The sequence below is a fragment of the Gallus gallus genome, chromosome 11, assembly GCF_016699485.2.
Source record: "Gallus gallus isolate bGalGal1 chromosome 11, bGalGal1.mat.broiler.GRCg7b, whole genome shotgun sequence".
Taxonomy (NCBI): Eukaryota; Metazoa; Chordata; class Aves; order Galliformes; family Phasianidae; genus Gallus; species Gallus gallus.
The window spans coordinates 10,517,072-10,536,717 of record NC_052542.1 but is presented as its reverse complement, the minus strand read 5'-3'; the positions used below and the strand labels follow the sequence as shown (position 1 = coordinate 10,536,717).

At 39.1% G+C, this 19,646-nt stretch overlaps 1 protein-coding gene across 7 annotated transcripts; it reads right to left on the bottom strand.

The window, feature by feature from the left end:
• Nucleotides 1–185: 185 nt before the first annotated feature.
• On the bottom strand, nt 186–18,486 carry LSM14A (LSM14A, mRNA processing body assembly factor). 7 transcript variants are annotated; one of them, NM_001012778.2, is made up of 10 exons: nt 18,115–18,486; nt 12,580–12,743; nt 11,596–11,728; nt 9,860–9,982; nt 7,939–8,115; nt 7,571–7,633; nt 6,867–7,046; nt 4,313–4,484; nt 3,298–3,526; nt 186–1,504 (listed from the first exon to the last, which is right to left on the bottom strand). In NM_001012778.2, the coding sequence occupies exons 1-10, from the start codon at nt 18,233–18,235 to the stop codon at nt 1,481–1,483; spliced, it is 1,386 nt and encodes a 461-aa protein (NP_001012796.1). In that variant the 5' UTR covers nt 18,236–18,486; the 3' UTR covers nt 186–1,480. The 7 variants fall into 7 exon arrangements, with proteins under 7 accessions (NP_001012796.1, XP_015147927.1, XP_040563013.1 ...); XM_015292441.4 differs by having other exon boundaries at nt 9,860–9,979; XM_040707079.2 differs by lacking the exon at nt 18,115–18,486 and adding an exon at nt 17,469–17,803.
• Between the last annotated feature and the right edge of the window lie 1,160 nt (nt 18,487–19,646).

Sequence of the window (19,646 nt, the reverse complement as noted above, 5' to 3'; positions counted from 1 at the left end):
TGACCTTAATAAGGAAAACCAATTACAAAATAGTTCCTCAGAGTGCTATACAAAAGTTATAAAATTAAGATTCTATCACCCACTTTAAATATTCCACTTTTCCAACAGTGCAGTTCTCCGCATCTTTATCACCACTGAGTACTTTGAAGTAAAAAAAAAAAAAATCAGTAAATTAGATCAAAACGTTTAATCTTTGGATCCCTTTATTCCTGTGGCCTTCACATACATATACAGACACAAATGACCGGGTCTCTATTTCAGCATATCCACAAGGTGGAACTAGGCATTCAGAATTGGCAACAAGTCCATACTATGTCATTTGCGGATGCAATGTCTTAGAACCAGGTTCTCATCTTCTCCAAGCTATGGCCTATCAAATGCAAACAACTCCAAACACTAGAATTCCTCAATCACTTATGTCTACGGGTATTACAACAAAGTTAACGTCTCAAGAACTGACAAATGCAGACATACTTCTGGCCCAGGCGTTCCAGAAGAACTGCTTTAACTCATGTGCCTGGTCCATTATTAAAAAAAAGTTAATATTTATCACTAAGTAAAATTAATTGAAAATTTGGACATATGAAATTTATTTTGTCCTCATTTGAAAAATATCTCTTTCATTTGGTCAAATCCTGTGATATGCCAGAAGCTACAAAATCAATTGCTTGCAAGAGAAGCGAAGAGTGTATCCAGTTTTGTGTAATGGAAGAACATCTCAAATCTTCATTATACTCCAAATATAAAATCAAATTTAAGCCTGAAAAGCTGCTAAAGAAAAAACCCAACTAATTCAGTGTTCTTCAGCATATCAACTTCTGCAATAACACAGTATGTTTGCCGACTTAAAAATGTTTATTCTTTAAAAAATTAGTTGCTTTTTATACAGCTATACAAAGTCTGTAATGTTTCTTTGGCAATGGGATATAATGGAATTTTACAACTATATAAAAAGTTTCCTTTGCCTAAGAAACAGTATTTACTGTGTGTACATATCTGACTGACAAAGCAAGTTTTCTACTGTCCAGCACCCTAGTTGATAAAGTACAACCATCTCAAAAGGGATATTACAGGATTTCCAAAAAACAACCTTCAGTGGATCAAAACACTCACAGTATCGACGGCCTTCTGCATACAATTGTCCTTACAACTTGAAGCAATTATCAAATACAGTTTAGTAATAAGAAAAATCCTTTCAGTGATGAAAAAATACTTAAACTCCATCGAAGTACTGCTTTATAATTAACTATACATAAGAAATTACTTATCCTTCTGTCTCAAATATATTTAATGCTCACTGTTTTCAAAGATGGCCATTTTTCAAAATGTAACTGCATTACACCCCTTTGAAATTAAATAGTTAATTCCCAGTGCTGGTGACAAGTATACAGCAAATTAACTTCATTCTTTGCTGAGATTGAAACTAATTCTCTGGATCAAGAAGATCTAGACGTTCACGCAGTTTCAGCTTTCCTGTAGACTATGCAGCAACTTTGTTGTCTTTCTAGAGGGAACAACAGTAGAACGTTACGATTAATTTTGCAAAACACAAAATGACAGGTTAATTTGGGTAACGGCGCTGGGAGAAGATGCACTCCGATGGCTACTTTTGATCTTCAGAAATCAGAAAGGAGACCTCTCTGATCTCCACATTAGCATCTGGTCAAAATACTGGCCAACACCGAGACAGCTCACTGACTGCAATAGCACAAATCCTCTGCTTGTATGCCACCTCCTACTTCTCCAAACAACTGTGAAACGTTCATTCACAAAATCCTATCTGTGATCTTCAACTCCTCATTTCAGTTCACCCTCAGCTACTTAACATTTCTTTAAATGACAGGACTAATTCTTGCAGTTTAAGGAAGCAATGGCTGAGGGACAGACATCTTCACTTATGAAAAGGCTTACTTAAAAAAAAAATTGAATCTTCAACCAGAAAGCAACGATTTTGCACTGTAAAAATTCTTACTGCTTACAAGTTACCAGAAAGTTCTTCTGTCTGAGTCAGAACTGTAAAAGTCTACACTTGCATTAGTTCAGTAAATTATATTTGTTACTGATTTTAAACAGTGTGCCCACGTCATTTCTGCTCCTTCATAGGGTAGCATTCAAGTTGAAGATGGCGTCTGGAAAATTAGCTTGCACTGAAATTATGAAAAGATTTTATTTTTGCAAGCAACTGAGCTCTCATAATTTATGTCATCTGGGTGATCCATTAGCACTGATAAGAGGCAGATTTGAGGTTGTTTCTAAGAAAAAGAAAGTGCACCTAAGACACCACTAACACAGAATACACTGCTTTGCTAGCAGAGGGTGGCATCCAACTTCTCCTATCTTGGAATGGCTGATAAAAACAGGAGTTAAGATGTTCAATAGGGAAGAGGAAACCACATGCTTTGATAGTTTTGCAAAAGTAAACTGCCCAAGTATACTCTAAAAGAGAAACAGTGATTTCAGCCACCATAGCTTCTGCAGAGCAAATTACTATTTACATGATTACACGATGATGAAAGCATCTTTGTGCATCAGGTTACTTCAGTTAACAGACTTTTGCATAATGCTTTAAGAAACTTTAAGCCTCTTCATATTTACTTGAAGTAGTAATACTTATTTTCACATTTTAGAAAATATTTTATCTATGGGATGGGTAGAGACCTTTTCAACTTTTTTTTTTGCTTTATTTCCTGCAGTTCCTTTTTGCTCTATGAGTGGCTGAAAAAAGTCCATCCTGCCCCAGCTTTCCCAACAGCTACCGAACTACAATATAATTACAAACAGTGTGTAACAAACTTACATACGTCAAATATATTTGACCTGTCTTTTGCAAAAGGTCATCTCTATACTTAACTTCAATTACTCTATTTTAAGGGCTATGCAGTATAAGTATATAGGCACTGTGCCAACCCATTCACAAAGAAGTGAAAGAACTTCCTTCCACACTACAAGTTAGGTTTCTTCTTTGTGTTTTTCAGTTACTGGCTAGAAAAATGCTTGCAATTTTTCTAATTCTTCTTTCATATAAAATCTGTCAATTTTTTTTTTATATTTTTCTGCAAATCCAGCTACAGAACAAATATTGAGGACATCTGATTAAAGGCAGCTTCTGGTTGCTGTTGACAGCCAAACAATGGTAAGTAACAAGAATCAACAGACTTTCTATTAAGTAGCTGAGTCTATCTGCACAATGCTATTCAAGAACTTCTAGTTCAGCATCAAATCTAAAAGCAGCAAGAGTTATACCACTTGTTTCCAAATACAGTTGATCAAGTTATAGTAAGATTAAATATATTTTACCCTATATTCAAAGTCAGCAAACTCCCTGCCTCCACGACCTCCTCTGAAACCACCACGAAATCCACGGGGAGTAGTGAAACCACCTCTTCCACCTCCTCGTCCTCTTCCACCTCGGAAACCAATCCCCCCTCTGCCTCGGAACCCTCCACGGCCACGATTAGGACGCAGTGGTATTCCAAAGGTCTCTGCATTCAATCTTCTTTCCTCAGCCCAGGTTGGTCGACGTTCCCTGTCACATACATAGGAACAAAGACTGTTTTTCTGTTTTTAAAACACTTTAGAATGAAGGCTGCCCTGCTTTGTTAGAATCACCACAAAGGCAGTGAAATAAAAAGTGATGCTTTATCACATCAAATTTACAAACTATGCCTTCTGTGAGAACCTAGATGTCTGCCACAACTCACTTCACTCAGCAAGAGTTGTGTTACAATGTTGGTTATAAATCAAAAACTCTAAGTTTCCTACAGAAAACAGCAATGCCTGTAACCTCTGCACACAACACGATACATTATAAAAGAGCCATTTGCAATTTAAAACGGAACAAGAGTTTACAGTTGCATGTATTAATCTTACCTAGCTGTTAGTAAAATAAACCCAACCTTCCCTCTCACCCCCCATTCTTCAAACTCAGTCAGCACTCCACAACGTGCATAATAAAAAAACCCACAGCAAAGATAAGCTTTTCTCTTCCTGTAACGTTATCTTCCCATTCAAACAATACTACTTGCTAAGTTATGTAATCTATTAGAAACCATTATAAAAGCAAAGCAGTAATTGTCTTAACTAAGGTGCTAACTGCATAGCAAAGCAAAAAAAAAACTAATCTGGAAAAGGAGATTCTGTAGCAGATACAGTCAGAAGTACTCTGTATGCCCATTTTATTTTGTCTTCGGCATGCATATGTAACCTTTACTGACTTTTGATTCAGAACTAACTGTAATGAGTAGTGCCAACACAACCTTATTACACAGACACTCATTAAGTAGACTAACAAGCTTCCCCTTACAGGCCATACCTATTGTCATCACAGGAGATGTTATCAAAGAAGGACTTGGTTTTGTCATAGTAGCAGTTGGGTCCAAGTGGATCTTCTTCATCTGCATTCCCTTCGCTATTTTGGGTATCAACACCTGAGTCACCTTTGTCTTCTCCATTTACAGGCTTCTCTGGTTTCTCAAGCTTGTCTTCTGGAAAACAAAAGTAAACAGATTCCTTCCAGGCCATCAGACTAAACAGTACTGCAATATTAATTTATTCCAAGACATATATACACATACCTTCCCCTCCAAAACAACACCTGAATATTAAAAAAAATATAGTAGAATTGTATAGAATGTTAAAAAATAGAAAGTATAGAATGTTAAAAAAAAAAAGTAAATCAACCCGACACATGGGTTAGAATGTTTTGCTACTGCTGCCTACAAGTTTGATCTCTTCTGTAATTCTGAGTTAAAAAAAACAACACACAAGACAAAACCTTGACAAAATGGATTTGATGGTTACCTGTTTTGTAAGCTCTCCTATTTCTTTTTTAAATAGTTCAGTGCCTCCATCAGTCCTCTTACCAAAGCCTATCCGTGATTTTGTTTGCCTCCATTACTTTTCTTCATTGTCTTCTGATCCTGAAGCCTCCTGAGTCAAAGGGCCAGCATTCAAGATATGCCATTAACTGACTCTACGCTATATTCCTTTCCTAATAATGTCTGAAGTTCTACTTGTTGTTTTCATTTGTACCGAAATAGAAGCTGATAGTTCCACAGAACCACTTGTTACCATCCTGAAGTCGCATTTTAAGTGCTTAGAGCTCAAATCTCATAATGTCACATGTGAACTTCAGTTACTTCACTCAAACTTCCACAACACGCACTACCATTATGTCTCAATAAGATGTTTCTGTAATTCTTTATCACAAAATCATTAGGGTTGTAAATGACCTCTAAGATCATTTAGTTCAACCATCCACCTACCACAAATATTGCCCACTAAACCATGTCCCTAAGTACATCTACGCTTTCCTTAAACACTTCCAGGGACAGTGACTCCATCACTTCCCTGTTCCAACCTGTTCCAATGCCTAACCACTCCTTCTGAGAAGAAATTCTCCCTAATATCCAATCTGAACCTCCCCTGATGCAACTTGAAGCTATTACCTCTTGTCCTATAACTAGTTATGCAGGAGAAGAGGTTGACTTCCACCTCACCACAACCTCCTTTCAGGGAGCTGTGGAGTGTGATAAAGCCTCCCGAGTCTCCTCCAGACTACACAATCCCATTTCCCTCAACCCCTCCACATAAGACTTGCTTCTGTTCCAGACCCTTTAATATCTTCTCTGCCCTTCTCTGGACATGCTCCAGGGCCTTGATGTCTTTCTTATAGTGAGGGGCCCAAAACTGAACACAGTACTCAAGGTGCTACCTCACCAGAGCTTAGTAAAGAGGGACAATCACCTCTCTGCTCCTGCTGGCTGTACTATTTCTGCTGCAAGCCAGGATGCCATTGGCCTTCTTGGCCACCTGAGCATGCTGCTGGCTCATGTTCAGCCAAGCACCAAGACACCCAAACCCTTTTCCACCACACAGCTTTCCAGCCACTCTGCCCCAAGCCTATAGCACTGCATGTGGTTATTGCAACCGAAGTGCAAGACCTGACACTGGGTCTTGCTGAACTTCATCCTATTGGCCACAGCTCATAATCCAACCTGTCCAGATCTCCCCGTAGGGCCTTCCTACCCTCAGGCAGATCGACACTTCCCCCTCAGTTTGGTGTTGTCTGCAAATTCACTGAGAGTACACTCACTTCCCTCATCCAAGGTTTCTCCTTATTATTCTGAAAACTTTAGCATCAACATTAAACTAATCATTTATGTGTCAAATCATCGTTAAAAAAAAAAAGATCCAGAAGAGGCAAGCACCAGAGAACAAATCCTATAGGGTTCTATTGGTGATTTTACTCTGACTGAAGCCTGACATACTTTTAGCCAATCGTTTGCTAAGATAGAGAAGTCTATCTTATAGCACTTTGTCCAAAAATTAGCAGCCGTAACAACCAACAGGTGTCTGGTCACAAAGAATGAGGTAATCAAAACAGAATCCTGTCAGAAAACAAAATAAACATGCTAGCAGCATGGATATGAATTACTCTAGTGTTTCTTTAGAAAAGAGCAACAGCAAAGAAATACCAGCAACTTTATACATAGAAAACCTCATGTATTCTCCTGCAACATGAAAACAAATACGGATTTTCTTTTATTTCATCTTCTCCAGAAGAACACTTACACTACTGGGACTTCAGCTCAAGTATTTTTAACTGACAGATTTGCTAAAGCATGCCACATACTTTCAACTCACAATTCCTTCAGAGCCCATATTTCAGTATATAACCAAATACTTAATGATTTAAATAGGCAATTTCAGCCTACTTGTTTAGGCTGGTTTACTTTCCACTACCACAAACAAGACTTTGAGGGTAATACTTCTTAAAAGCTGTTTCCCTAGGGCAGCAACAAAACTTGAACAGCAAGACATGCTTATTTTATCCACACTTAAATCTAAAGCAAGAGTTGGTTTACCTTTTAGTTTAAGTTTATTATGAAATTCTCTATCAATTTCCTCCTTGTTGAATTGTGCATTTGCACTTTCGAAATCGAAGTCCTTCTCAAATTTCATTGGACCATCCCTCCTAATACCAAACCTTCCTCGGCCTCCTCGGTGACCTCCACGGCCTCTCCGTGCTGAAGGAGCACCTGGAACTAAAGAGGGGAATTTTTTTTAAATTATTTTTTATTTTCTTTTTTTTAAGTTCCTGGAGTAGAAGTTGGGACTTCATGCATCCTGCACTCCTGTTGTTACAAGTCCTGCTGGAGCAGCTCGCACTTACAGTGAATACAGCAATAACACTGAAAGCACAATGCACTAACCTTGGGGTGTACTAAAAGACTTCCTAGAAGTCATTAAAAGCTTTCTTAAGACATAAAATGCTAATGTCTTTTCAGCTGTGCATTTTCTTCGAAAGATATCAGGTTTTTTTCATTCTATTATGCTTACAAACCCATGACCCAATCAATGCACTACATTTAATACTGTGAAAGCATTCTAAATTTTTAAATTTTATGTTATAAGGTGAACTGCAAGACTAAGATTTCTGAGCACTAGAAACAAAGTCTTAGCACTTTTCAAAGTATACATAATGCTGCATTTTTTAAAGCAGGCTTTAAAAAATTAGTAATTCAAGTCTGAAACTAGAATTATAGCTATTTCTCAAAACAAGATTTACCAATTTGTCGTTTGTTTTCATTTCTGAGTTCATTTTCTGATCTTGAAACCTTGTGTGCTTCAGCTAAAGTTGGAAATAAAAAGATGTTTGTTTATCCAATTAGGTATTTTCTACCATACTTATGTATATCACTATATGGCTCTGATTTTCAAGAAATCCAAACCTATGAAAGTAAAATATGAGTTTAATTACTCATAGGAGTAAATAAATAAATATTTGACTTTAAAAAGCAGTATGTAAAATCCAGGTCTCTGCTAGCCAGTCTACTAGTAAAGGGCAGCAGGAAAATTCCTACACATTAACCTCAAAAAGAACACTTAAGCTGTGTGTGGAAGAAAAGAACCCACATGAAAATTACCCAAAGCTACCTCGTCTGTGCTCTTGACTCTCTAATGATTTTTGACTAGCAGACACCATAGGTCTGGCTGGCACAGGACTCCTCCTCCCAACTGGTGCCGGAGCAGGCAAGTGTGCTGAAGCTGTTTGTACTGCTTGTTCCATGGTGGGGCTCCTTCTCAAATGATCTATCTGAGGGCTTGAACGACCTTTAAAAAACAAAGCAAACAAAAATTATTTCTCATTCATAAATTCAAGTTACTGGTCCCAACCAATCTAGACTGACAGGTTTATCTGCCTTACCAGTCAAGACTGCTGTGTCCAAAGAGGAAATAAATATTTCTGCACCCTCAGATCCACTAATCCAGAATGAAGGATATTTAGCAATTCCCCTTCCCCTAGTCTAAAAGAAAAAAATGGGTAGGATAATTAATCCCTACCAACACATCCACGATGTGCATTTAACTATGGAATGAAATTCCTGGATTGACTGGAGGCATACATACTCTTTCTGCATCCCTGGAAAGCCAAATGGAAAGCAGCTGCTCCCAAAGGCAGAGAGAGTTACGATACTTACGTTTCATTTCATCTAGCACACTATTTTACACTCACTACAAAATAATGTATAGTGATAGCTAGTAGCAGGCATATTGCAGGTGAAGGAGTTGTGCAAACTTCCCCATAAAGTGCTGTCCATACATTTCAGCTTGCAGCATGAGTGACTGAGGTCAGAAACACCTTTACAACTGAGATATTATAAATTTGTGAGATCAGCTGTGATATCGATAAGTACACTAAGAAATTAGTGGGATAAGACATAGGTCCCAAGAAAAAGAAAAGCATAGGAATTCCATAAAAATTAAACAAAACAAGAAAGTCACACGATCTAAGACAATTACTTCTAAAAGCAAAAAATGCACAAAGAAACTTGTTGGTGGCCCCTCTAAGTTTTGTGGAACAATGTTCGCTCATCTGGAGCACACTGTATTAAGTAAAAAAAAAAAATCATACACATTTAAATTCTACAGGAAACCAAGCTACACTTTCAAGAGAAAAAATTAAATGCTTAGAATAATTAATTAAACAAACAAGAATCTATTTTTGATATTCTACAAAACTAATCTTTGAAAGCAGTCCCTACTGGTTCCCAAACTTCATCCAGAATTTAGAAATACCAAGCACAGCGTTTTGACTTTTAACATAACTACATAAAACCTGAAAACAGCACCAGGACTATATGTTTGTGCAAACTTTTAGTCACAGCAATGAAAGCTGGAAGAACAGGAAATGCGCCTTTGGGACCTGGGGAGCAATCCTAAAAGACATTCAGGACAAATGAGGGTTGAGTTGCATGACGTTTATTTTCTCTTTGCCATTCAAAAAAGTATCAAGAATTAACCTTACTTCTCTTTGCTTCTTTATGCAATACTACACAATAAATCATGTAGTTTCTATTATTGTTGAGCAGATTTAACTGTCAACAACACTATCTGTACAGACATTCAAGTCTGATGTAAATATTATTTAAACACATTAAGAAAATACCTTTAGAAATTAAAACAAAGAACTGTAGACTGATGGACTTTACATTAAATCAGCATCAAGTACCTTGAGCTTTCTCATACTATCAATAAAACTACATGCCAAATTTCTATATGTAGCTACTCGCTAAAATTATTCAACTGAATTAAGTCCTAGTCCTCAGTGAAGACATTTTAAGAACAACGAATGCGTTGCTAACAGTTACTTATGCAGTATATCTAGATGTAGGAAAACACATTTATAGAGCAAATATTCACAGTGGTTTGGGGTGGTTTGTTTTTTTTTTGGTCTAATATAAAATGTTTTCAAGACAGAATTGAGTTTTTTGGTTACATTTCTGACAATCACCTAAATCATGGAGTTCAAGGAAATGATTGGTCAAAAATGAAGTAGTTATTCAAAAATATTTACCTTGAGACATTTGTGTTTTTAGTGCTCTTGCATCTGCTGTAAACGCAGAACCAACTGCAGTGCTTTGGGACATATTAGCACTGGCTGAAGAGTCTGTTCCAAAAGATGTTAACGAACCTCCTGCTTTGAAAGAAATAATGGAGTTGTAAAACCTCAGGTAGACTTTTCTCTAGCTAAAAAAATACAAAAGTTAATGCTAAATGATCAGTGAAGTCATGTCAGGCAATCACCCTCTCACTTAGGGAGCTGATTGGGCTGTAATACCTTGGTTTTTTTTATTTAAATAACATCATAAGCATTAACAGAGCAGGGTCAGCATTTCAGAGAGTAAAGAACAAATACTACCAGTATATATTTCAACTTCCTATCTTTCAAACAAAAATATGACTATCAAGTTTTACTTATTCAAGTTAAAGACAGTTCTGCAACCTTCCTTTCACATGAAACAATTTCAGTAACAGGAGTAACACTGCCAATGTAATAGTTGCAAAAATACAAGATCTTAGATAAAATATAAAGTAGAATTTAAAAAAATATCTTTGAAAGTCCACCTCAGGAGCACCTCTGTTGTCCTTTCTCACTCACAAAGATGAAGGCTTTCACTTTCGGACTTACTGAAAGCCAACAGCCACATTTCAGTAAAAAACCCCATATTTTTCACTAAAGAAAAACTGATCATCAGTGCTCCTTAGTATCTTACGTACAAATGCAGGTTCCGATTATATTAGGAAGACACATTTTTATGATTACAAAAGATTAAAAAAATAAATTCTAAATAATTTACTTAGAAATCTAAGAACTAAGAATCTAAGAGGAGTTTAGTGTTTTAACTACTTTTAAATATTTTAGTCATCAGCATAAGCAACACCAGCCAAGCAACACTCATCATTACCATATTCTATTACAGTCGCATTTGTATCAGCACAACACATACCTGTCACTAAATTGCATTGCATGCAAGACCTCAATTTCATCATCTGACCCCCAAATTTCCATCTTAAACTACTGTGAGGTGTCTACTTCACCTGTACACACTGAATGGAGACAAACTTCACGCCTATTTTGTTCCTCTGTAAAATGAAGTCCTTACATACTTATGTGGGGGTTTTTTTATTGCTGTTTTTTAATGTTGGAAACATAAACTGAGTTCTCTTGTTACTTAAGAAACTTTGAGGAATGAAAGTTGGAGTCTTGCAGTACTTCTACAGCATAAAGGCACTATTAACATATGCCACTCACAAATACTTTAAGCAATGGACTTTGTACCACACTAACATCTCATGAATGAGAAGGACTGTGCTGGCATATGGACTTCTGAGTAATCCAAATCCTTAGTAAGGCACACACTACCTTGATCAGCCTAGGAAACCAGATATTCACAGCACAGCTGAGGCTTTTATGGATGTGCTGCCTCTACCACTTGTGAAATGGAACAAACACAAGATGAGCGTAATGAATATATATGAAATATAATGAATTCACGAATATATGAGCCCTTCACCATTCATCCCTCAGAGGGCCTTTAGTTCTCAATCACATGAATGCTTTGATTAGAGGTGCAAAGACTGTAAGAAACCTAATACTCCTGAGCCAAACTGTGAGACTGATACAGACTGAATACTCTGGATCCATCCCTTACGATAAAGCACTGAAGAACTTATAAGCACTCACTGCCTGTACACGCATACCTGCAACTTCACTTATAGGAAAACACAAAATAATAAAAATAAACATACCAACTCCAACAGTGCCAAACTGCTGTCCCACAAGCGGGCTTGGACTAAACTGACTGTATGCAGGCATTCTGCCAAAAGGACCATAGGACCCCACAGACTGGAATGAAGATGTTGTTGAAGATCCTAGTGAAGACTAAAGACAAAAAACACAAGTAGGAGGAAGTAGCTCTATAAGGCAAGAAATGCAGAAACTATTCATTAAGATTTACCCTAACACCACAGCTGTGACTAACACATCCAAAAAAACTTTAATTTGCAAGACCTTGTTTTAACAGCAATTATTTAATCACTTCAGTGGAGAAACGAAGACAACACAAAAATAGTTAAGTATGCAGATTACTCTGCATGAAAAACCTCAAAGCAGTCAGCAGCAGAAAGCATTTTCACAAGTATGCGTACAGTTTAGAAAGTGCTTCCACCATACCAATACCACAGATCTGTGAAAACAGTATGTTAAAATGCACAATCTCTTCTCTGGAACCTCCAATACTGAACTTTACTTTTGTCACATACCCGTAAAAGCTTCTGTCAGCAAACCTGAGACATGCTATGTGTTTTTCCTAAAGTTTCAAAAACATGACCAAAGACCCTAAGATACCAGAGGACAGTGAGTTTATTACAAATATTGGGCTTAGCATTAACACAACTTCACAGAACTCAACAAATGCTGACAAAAACAGTTGTACTAGATTTACCAGAAGATCCTAGAGGAACATAGGTATAATCAAAATTTTTACTTTATCAACCAGCTAACCACTAGAAACGCATTAACTTCTGTGTCCAGTGAACTGTGCTAGAGTTCAATTTCAATTTTTCATAGTTTAGAACGATTCAGAAGAGGAAAAAAAATCTTTTCATGGTTCTTTACACTGCTTTGTGAACTTCAACAAAGATTTGAGTTTTTAAGCACTCTCAGCTAGAGAACACTCAAAGCTGCTATGTTATATCTTAAGAAACAAATACATAAAATATATTTTGACTTACCTGAACAATAGCAGGGTCTTGCGGCAAAGAACACTGAGGCTTTGGTGGCTCACAGACAGTTAAGTCTTTAATGTCACTACCACGGAATATAATATACTCAAAAACTTCATCTCGAGGCGGTATAGGTCTATCAGTTGGTCTATCTTCTGTACCAAAGGAACGAACTGCAAAAATGGAAACCATCTCACATTCAACCAACATTTCAAATATACTGCAGAGACCAACAGTTTTAAGTAAAAAGAGTAAGATTATATTGAGACAGAACTTACATAAGCACCATACTCTTAACCATTATCCACTACTCAGACATAAACAAGAAATTTGGTCTTGCAAATCTCAGTTAAAACTGAAGCAGAAAGGTGCCTGTTTGGTTCTTTACTAAAACACCGCCTGCACAGTCATGGGCTGAATATTTTCATTGCTTAGTGAAATTAAGGGGAAGCAGCAAAGCAGTTTTTGCTTATGTTATCACTCTCTGGACATTAATTTTACCAGCTGAGATGTCATGCAGCAACAAAGGTTGGTAAACCAGTCCTGTGAATTAAGGACTACACAAGTTTATACTTCACATTATTTATTTACAAATACTAATATGACAGAGTATCAAAAAGGTAAGGTACTGGAGCAGCAGCAGTCTTAGAGCTCTACCCAGCTGTGTCTCCTGGGACATTTCAGACTACACCTGTACTTTTGAACTGGAGCTGTTTAGTCTGGGGAAAAAGGAGGCTGAGGGAGACCTTATTGCTCTCTTCAAATAGCTGAAAGGTAATTGCAGGGAGAGTGGGATTGGTCTCTTCTTACTGGTGACAGAATGAGGGGAAATGGCCTCAAGCTAAGCCAGGGGAGGTTTAGGTTGGATATCAGGACAAACTTCTTTACAGAAAAGGTTGCTAAGCACTGGAATAGGCTCCCCAGGGAGGTGGTTGAGTCACCATCCCTGGATGCATTTAAAAACCATTTGTATGTGGTGCTCAGGGACGCAATCTAGCAGAGAGTTGTTAAGAGTTCAGGTAGTATAGTTAGGTTGCGGTTGGACTTGATGATCTTTAAGGTCTTTTCCAACCTGAGCAATTCTATGATTCTTTTAGACTTTTACAAATATTAATTGGGTGAAAGAGTCAGAAATGAAGCCAGAAGAAGCTTGAACCCCTGCAAAGACCTGAGCATTTCCTTTAGTACAAGAGTGACAACAGAGAAGGGGAGGGGTAGGTTTTCATTAAGTTTTTAATCAAGTTGTTTCTCAGGGTCAGTTAAGGAACATACTGCCTACATGTCTTGAGGTTTATGCATGCCAAGATCAACTACATGTGCAGAACAAAGCCCATTCATGTCTACTTCCCCCGTATCTTGCCTCTCTGTTAATGCTCCTACGTGTAAGAGAATGCAGACCGAGTTAATGTTCCAATGGATATGAGCCCACTACAAGCTGACTCCTTCACATTAATCTTACTCCATTAATGGTGTGCAGTCATCCAAGTACGTTAGAGAGAAAATGTGGTGAGATTTTGGATAGAGATGGTAATTGCAATGACTTGTTCTGGTAATGATAGCCTTCCTTTTGTCATCAAACATCTCATGGACCCCTTAAGAGTAGAGAAAGGCTGATTTCTGTATCTACATGATACATACAAAGTAAGGCTGGTAAGACTGTCTAAGCGCTGTATGCAGACACTAATTGAACTGCACATTTGCAACAATTCACTTTACAGGAGAACAGAGTCCTCTTTTGCCAGTAGAATACACAAATTGGCTTTTGATTAGCGGAGTATTTTTTCATCTAACAGGTGTTGGATTTTCTGCAGAGGGGAAGTTACAATGGTCTCCGTAGATAATGAAGTAGTATAATACAGTAAGATGTATTAAATATGCTATATATTAGTAATGTTGAAGTTGGTCAAAATAAGTTTTAATATATGATGACTGCCTTTTTAAATGGATTTACCACAGTCCTTTCAAGTTTTACAAGATGATATTTTTCATGTGCTTATTTTCATTTCCTCTCACTCTTCCGTATTTTGGAAAGTACAGTTTGCTCTTGCATGCGTCATACTACAGATAATACTATCACAGCCAGCTGAAAATACCAGAACATTAAATGCTTATTAATGAAGCTGCTTTCATTAATTTAGTATCTATTAATTATAATGGCCCAATGCAACTCCACACAAAGTCCCAGCAGCTGATAAGTGAAAACTGATGCATTACAGGAGAAAGACAGCATCTCATTTCCTCATATCCACATCCCCAAGGATTCCCCACTGTTAGCTAGCTGTCAGAGAACAAAGCCTGGTTGTTCTTACATGGCTTACCTACATTAAAAATCTCTTTCCCTAAGTCAGTGTCTTGAAATAGAAAGACTTGTATTACCAGCTTGAAAGACAGCAACTACTTTTTAATGCTGCAACATGTAAGATCAACAAAAACCAGTCATGATTATTCTACAGCAGCTCCTAGGCAGGGCAGCAATCACTTTACAGAAAGAAAACATGACCCTACCTGTGGTTCACTAGCAGTCCATTCCAAAAGTGTCTGGATCCAATGATTGTTTTAAAAAAAAGTAGAACTGGAAGGACATTTCAAACTAATTTCATTTGAAATTTGAAAATGAGAGGGTGTTTTTTGTTAACAAACACTACCTCTGAAAAGCTACAAATCCAAAGGAAATGCATGCATCAATAATATTTAAAAGCCTCAAATAATTGTGTAATTTAATACTTTTAATTGGAGTTTTCTTTTATAGATAATGATAGACTCGAGCAATTTGTGAAAGGATGCACTACCTTCCATTATCGGTCTCAACACTTTTAAAGAGTTCCTATATTCCTTCAACTACAACAAGAAGCTACAACTTCTGCAAGAGTTTAGTAGCTTTGTAAACAAAATTAACAAAACAGAACAAGAACAGATCATCCCTCAAAGAACTGAAGAGTACTATCAGTATTCTATTACCAACCCAAAAATCTTATTTCTGCCCAAGCCACTCAAGATTTAAGATAATTGAGGACATTTCACAAGCATATCCTCAGTTTCAACCGACTTCAGCTGAACCCACTGAAAGCCCTATTGTCAGGCAAATCTGTAGTTATTCAAGAACAGATTCTAATTCTACTTTTATACTTCATGTCACAAACAATTTCATCTATTTTAGTTAAGGAAAACAATACTGGTAAACTGTCATGCCTTCAACCCAGATAACAGTCACATGACACCAACCACAAAAGCAAAAAGCTTTTTTTCTAGCAGAAAAACTGCCATTACCTGATCAACATACATACAGCTGCAGACAATTAGGAAGATACACTTTTTCTTTCACAGACCTAGCTATAATTAACCACACTTGTCACCTTATATATACACACGCTGTTCTAACACATACATATGACCTGAGCTTTCATTTGTTCAGAAACTTTGTCTACAGACTTGAACATGTTGTTCACGAGCACAGTGAGCTGTTTCAAAGCCTAACATGGTTGTTATCAGCTTTCAGAATAATCGCAACATTTTAGGCTTAGTGGCCTAGAAATACTGGTTTATTTTCTTCTGAATCATAACACTGTATTACAAAACACACATTCCCGAGCTAACTCAGCCAAGTTCTATTAAAGCAAATGAAATGATTTAGATTTACATTTTTTAGTAGAGTTAGAGGAAGAAAGTGGATTAGATTTGTAACTGTAGTTTGATCCATCTTAAATAACCACACTTGGGCAGTTATGCCATAACGTGACTTAATCACTCTTTAGAAGTCATACAAGATTGGCTTGGTCAGCATTAAATCTGTCTAATTTAAGGTAAGACTATCACAAGCTTCACAAGAATAGGATTCTAAGTGCTTCTGTATGAATCTTAACAACCATAGCATTCAAGTGGAACTTCTAAACTTTTTTTTAATCACAGTATTCATCTTTTTCCTCATATAAAGAAATACTAGCTATATTTTTTGAACAGATAATTCACTTCCAGCAATGTAAAGCAATTTGAAGGCAACCTTAGAAACAAGATCACATCAAGAGAGCTAAATGCCCAGTAAGTGAACTATTCATGCCAACCAAACCAATAATGAAGTGTTTCAAAACATACATATAAGAACTCACGGGATAAAGCAATCTATTCTTTAAATAATAATTCTCCATACACTAGAGGGTGGGAGGGGCCTTAAAGTAACATGGCACACAAACAGAAAAATACCATAAGCGCCAATGAGTGATGAGAGCAAACAAACTGCTACATGGTATAAACTCCAGAGACCAACTATTAAGTTTTTCTATCACCTATGTAAATATATATCTATCATATATATATGTGTGTGTGTATGTGTGTGTGTGAGTGTGTTTACATATGTATTACAGAATGTGATTATGCTAAAAAGACAGCCTACCATACCCAACACGAACAGAGCTCTGGAATATTCTCAGTCCCAGAAGTTTAATTTACACAAGGAGCAAGTTTCCTCCTTACCTATCAGCTGGATAAAATCTATTTTTATGCACGTGTTTACATTACTCAGACATACTGAATAAGTGTAAATTAAAATACCATAGAGTTTTTAAGAATAAAGAAGATTTTCACTTAATTTTTGACCTGAACATTATGCACTCACTGTGATGGCTACCAGGCTCGTGTTGAGAGCGCGTTATCTTGTACATGAAACATTGATGCGTTTCGTTGTTTTTTTCTTTTTTTTTTTTTTTCTTCCACTTGCTGGTCTCCCAACACTCACTCTGTAAACACACCCCCCGTAACTTTCTGGCACACATATTCTCTAGCTTATGCATTCTCTCACCTATGTCTATACCCAATTTTAATTCACACAGTGCCATACAGCTTACAAAGAACTCCTGAAGTGCTCTCGACCAGCTTCTTTGTCGACAACCTAGCACTCACAGTACCTTCCATAGACTGCAGCTGCCTCCAGTTGTCTCCCACCGCGAGATGAGAAGTGTTCAGCAGTGCGCAGCCTCTTTAGATTTGGCATTTTTATGATGCAAATAAATCCTTTTTCCTGCCTCCTCTCTTACTCTCTTTTACTAACTCAGGATCAGCTGAGGTTTTCACTTCCCCTCCGTTCAGGACTCCTTCCAGCAGCCCCTCCTGCCCCAGCCCCCCCAACTAAGGCTCCGAGCCCCTTTCCGCGGCGGTCTCTCCGCACCCGCCGGGTTTCCCACCCCCCGCGGCGGGAGCAGGGGCCGCGCCGTGGCACCACGGCTCTCCCAACCCCTCCCTCACTTCCACCCCCACTTCAAGGCGTCGCGGCCGCCACAGCCCCCCCGCCAAGGCTCCCGCGAGGGGAAGAGGGCGGAAGATTGCGTCTCCGGCCGAAACGCCGCGGGCTCTCGCCAGAACTCCCTAATCCCCCCTCACAGCCGCTGCTGAGCCTTCTGAGGCTGCAGGCCTACTCCGGAACCTCTTTATCGCCACAACGCCGCCACTTCAGGCTCTCGCTCCATCACTGCGCGGCCCCAACGGGCCCCACGGGCTCCTCGCTCTCTCCCGCCCCGTCTCCGGGTCCCTTCCTTCGCTCCGCCAGGCCCTTACCCTTGGCCAGCGCCACGGTGGAGTTCTCCGTGTCGATAGTGTACAGAATCCCCTCATAACGGATCTCGGCCTTGGAGATGAGGCTGATCTTGCTCCCGATGTAGGGCGTCCCCCCGCTCATGGTGCTGCCTCCTCGGTCAGGGACCCCCCCCTCCTTCCCTGCCGAGCGCTCCCGAAGCCAGACGCAAACAACGAAACAAGCCCGGCTCAGAAACGTAGAAGGCGCTCTTCTCCTCCCGATTCGAGACCGACTTTTCGCCGATCCTCCAGCGACAGCTCTCCCTGCGCAGACTCCCTCAGCACACCCCGCACCAAAACCGCCCTAAAGCTCCCAACATGGCCGCCGCCTTCATCTTCCCTCAGCGGCGCCCCCCCTCCCTCCGGCCGCGAAATGGATGCCGGGAGCAGAGGAGATCTCGCGAGAAGCTCCAGGCGGGGCTGAGGGGGTGGAGTGCTGTTAGAGCCGCCCGCCTGATTACCTCAGAGGCTCTGAGCGCTTTCGCGCGTTTCCAGGGCGCTGTGTGGTGCAGCTCCTGCGGCTAGTTGGGCTCGACTGTACTTTCCCTGCCCGGCCCAGGAGTTGTGTTGTGACAGTTGTGTTTTTGCACCGGAAATTCTACTAGCTGTGTGTGTTGAAAAAGGCACTTACACAAGCAAACCACCAATGGTGCGTTCTCTCAGAGATAGCCAAGTCAGCAGGCGGTGGAGAATTCCATCACAAGAGATAAGGAAGTAAGCTGAGAAAAACAAGTTAAAGGCTGTGAAACATCACTGGCAAATGAATTTCCTAAGAAGAAGAAATTCAAGGTTGATAATATAACTCTGCCCAACAAGCTTTGTGTAGGTGGTGAACCTGAAGTATTCAGGCAGTGAGGATCCAGGAGAGGGAACTAGTGCTGGTGAATAATAGTGATGGTGGTGAATAATAGATGACACTTCTCCCACAAGTGTGTTCCTGCTTACAGGATGCCTGGCATTGCCACTGCGAATAAACCTACTTTGTATGAGACCTTGCCTCAGAAAATCACTGAGACATTTCTGACGGTCTGGGAGCTCATCAAGGATCCAGTCGCTTGTTGGGGTTATCACACCACTGTAAACAGGAGAGGTGCATCCCGCTGATTTCAGTGGTTCTCTTGGAGGTGATGAGGGTGATTTCCCAGCACAGTTGATGGAAAACCAAAGCTGTTCTACTGAAAGGCAGGCTCTGCGAAGTCTCAGGGAATTATAGCCACCATCATCGAAAATTAGACCCGGTATCTCTGTGCATGGACCAAGGTAAGAAAATTAAGTATTGCCTTGGGGGTCAGGAGAGACCCTTGCATAAAGTATGACTAAGACATTAAGTGCAAAGTGAGCGTGGAGTTCTGATTTACAGTTCTGTAGTCCCATGAGGGACACAGCTAGAGATGGATGAAGCATGAGACTAAAATGATTGCAGGGAATCAGAGAGCCTGTAAGTGTGTGGCCTGCCATGTGCAGAAAAGCACTCAGCAGTACAGTCTTAGTTTTTCCAAGTCCCAAGTGTAGGT